At 45.9% G+C, this 2,919-nt stretch overlaps 1 protein-coding gene across 1 annotated transcript in view; it reads right to left on the bottom strand.

Annotated features, from left to right (window-relative positions):
- Positions 1-2,919, bottom strand: part of sema4bb (sema domain, immunoglobulin domain (Ig), transmembrane domain (TM) and short cytoplasmic domain, (semaphorin) 4Bb) — a gene marked incomplete in the record, with an annotated part of 71,310 nt that overhangs the window by 16,851 nt on the left and 51,540 nt on the right. The window contains 1 exon segment of the mRNA XM_014010424.1: positions 2,237-2,394. Coding sequence (XP_013865878.1) covers positions 2,237-2,394 — 158 coding nt within the window.

Genomic DNA, 2,919 nt, shown 5'->3' with positions numbered 1-2,919 from the left:
GATAAAAACTTTGGAGCTTAATCCAGGACCAGTTTGTGGATAAACGTCGAGTGAAGGGCCTAAAGAGCCTGACCTTTTTTTTTCCCTCATTGTACTCCCCGGGGAAGGAATCCCATGCAGTGACGTATGATGGAGCAGGAGGGCGTTCCCACCACAGTTTCAGAGCCAGCATTACCCCAGGAGGACAGCGACACAAAGCAGCACTGAACAGATACCGCTGTGTGACGCAGCTTTTCTCAGCTTGTTTAACTCCGACACTGAAGAGGACTTCGATGGTTTCAGTGCGCCGGAGGACGATGAATGAGACGTTTTGTTAGACCAGAAACTGTCAAAGAAAACTACCAAAATAAGGTCAGTTATACGAAGCGTATTCCTCCGAACTTTAAGAATTAAAGGTTTGCTTTTTATGTTTTGATGTTGAATTCACTTTTTTGACGGCAAATTTGGGTGTACTGTTTTTTTATGTTGGGGGTGCGGCTTATATGTTAATGTTCGCGGATTTTTTTTTTAAATGGTGGGTGCAGCTTATAGTCCGAAAAATACGGTACTCCTCTGCTGGTTGTGGCTTTTTTCTTTGCTTTGCTAACATCTATCATTCAGCTAATTTTAGCTTTTACTATGACAGTTTGAGCTGTCATTCAGCCCTCTGTGCTCACACTACATTTTCTGTGGAGATGCTAATTTCATTTATATTTTCTGGTATAAATGAACATGAGGTAAGAAAACGCTGCTTCAGTTTTCTTAATCTGCCTGCTCTCCCTTTAGTGAACCCACCTGAATAAACACGAGGAAGAGGAGGAGGAGGAGGAGGAGGGACTGACAGGAAAGGAGGGAGGAAGAAAACATCTTGGAAGCAGAGTAACTTTTTCAAACCTCGAGTGAAACAGAAGTTAGAACGCCATAAGAAAATGAAAAGCACGTCTTTGTTTATGTTATCGAAGGAGAAGCACGTCTTCTTAATAAGACGAGCGTACGCTCTCGATGCGTTTCAAACAAACATTCCAGGGTTCTGACCCGGCCCGATGCACAAGACAGGAGGTGGGAGTGCAGGAGCTCTGTCCGTTTGCAGAGGAGTGTGAGATATGGAGCCTGTTAGCAGCACGGGGGCCTTCATACCTCAGTTTTACGTAACCCCCACTCTCAGCTCTGAACGCTCTGCGGGAACACCACGAGGAGAGGCGAAAAGGCAGCTGATCGGTGGGCAAGCTCTGAGTGTTTGGTTACGACTTTCACCGATAATCCTCACATTTCGCAAAGAAAAACCGTACTCTTTATTTTATTATCACCTGCCTCCGAGCGTTCACCTGGTCGAATAAAAGCAGGAACCAATGGCAGCAACCAGTGCAGCTCTGTAAAGCATCTTTTATTTCACTGCTGCAGCGCTGTGAAACTGAAAGGACGTCAGTGAAATAAAAGATGCTTTACAGAGCAGAGAAAGCCATTCTTCTTCTTCTCCCTCCGTCACACAGCTCTGCAGCGAGTCGGACCTCTCCGTCAACCATTTCCATATATAGAACCCAGGAGGCGCTCCGCCGGCTGCGAGAGGTGCTGCAGCGCCGAAGCGCCGGAGCACCGGAGCCTCGCAGGACCGAGTCATTAAGCTGTCACTGGAGATTACATGCTGTCCCCCACGATTACTCACATTACTGCCTGCTTGAACAAAAACGCATCAGTCAGGAAGCGAGGCTGCGTGCATGTGTTCATCACACAGCTCCAGAGCTGTTTTAATTGCCCTGGTGGCAGGTGGAAATGAAAAAAAAAAATAAAAATAAAACGGAGGACGAAATTCTTAAAGAACTGAGGAGGAACGGCTTCAGTGGTTTAAATGGTCAGTGTGTGCAGAAAAAGAAAAAAAAAAAGGAGAAAAAAAAGGGCTGTAAAGCAGGGAGGAAAAGTATTTCATTTGGCTGTGAAGCACCCTTGAATACTAATAACGCCTGCAAAGCTCAAAGGGCTGCTGGAGGAAGGCGAGGAGCTGGTGGGACGGATGAGTGCAGCTGATATTGGGAGGGAGATGGAAGCAGAGGGGAAGATGACATTGCGGGGAAACGGGAGGGAGGAGAAAAGCGAGTTCAAACCAAATCGACTGAAAACATGTTTGTGCAGCCAAACGCATCCACACGGGCGTGTCGTGAGGTTTGGATGTTGCAACCTGCTCTGACACGAGGCGGGCTCCTCTAGATTTGAGGTGACTCTGATTAGTGGCAGCAAGTCGCCTCACCTTCAGCCGTCTTACCTTACACACGCGGGCAATCCTCGACACGATGGTGTTGTCGAAGAAGTCGATCTCTTTCCCCGCCTCGCTGAAGAAGAAGTAAATCTTGTCGTCGTCGCCCACGGGATTTCCTGCGGGCTGACTCTCCTCGATGTACGTCGTGCCAACAAAGACGGGATCTGTCCAGAACGGAAGAAGATGGAGAGAACATGAGAGAAGATGGGAAGAGGTTCACCAGTCTGCACTAAACTGTCCAACAATAGTGGAATCATTTTAGATTAATGTTCTTCCACAAAAAATTATGAGGATCTTTTACCTCTACAGGTCACAACTTTAGCAAAAAGTCTTATTAAAACCTGAATAACTCACAGGCTTCAGAGGCTGAAGTTGGCACTGGGCATAGACTTAAATATATAGATCACTAGACTGAGCCCCGCCCATACCGTCCACTGGTAGCCTGACAGCATGGAGGAGCAGAAACAGACCAAACAGGACAACAGCTCACAGCCTCCATAGAAACTAATAGATAAACAGCAGCTGAACTGGATCTGTTTCACACATTATCGGTCATGTTTTTACAATAAATTAATAATTATGTTAATTTCATTCAACAATCATGTAAAACAGTAGATTTACTGTATACCAGAAAAAATTTAATTCATAAGTAACAGTGATCTAAACCAGACCTGAAGTCAGCCTGTAAC

The sequence above is a fragment of the Austrofundulus limnaeus genome, unplaced genomic scaffold (genome assembly GCF_001266775.1).
Source record: "Austrofundulus limnaeus strain Quisiro unplaced genomic scaffold, Austrofundulus_limnaeus-1.0 Scaffold69, whole genome shotgun sequence".
Classification (NCBI taxonomy): domain Eukaryota; kingdom Metazoa; phylum Chordata; class Actinopteri; order Cyprinodontiformes; family Rivulidae; genus Austrofundulus; species Austrofundulus limnaeus.
This window is presented reverse-complemented; position numbering and strand designations above follow the sequence as displayed.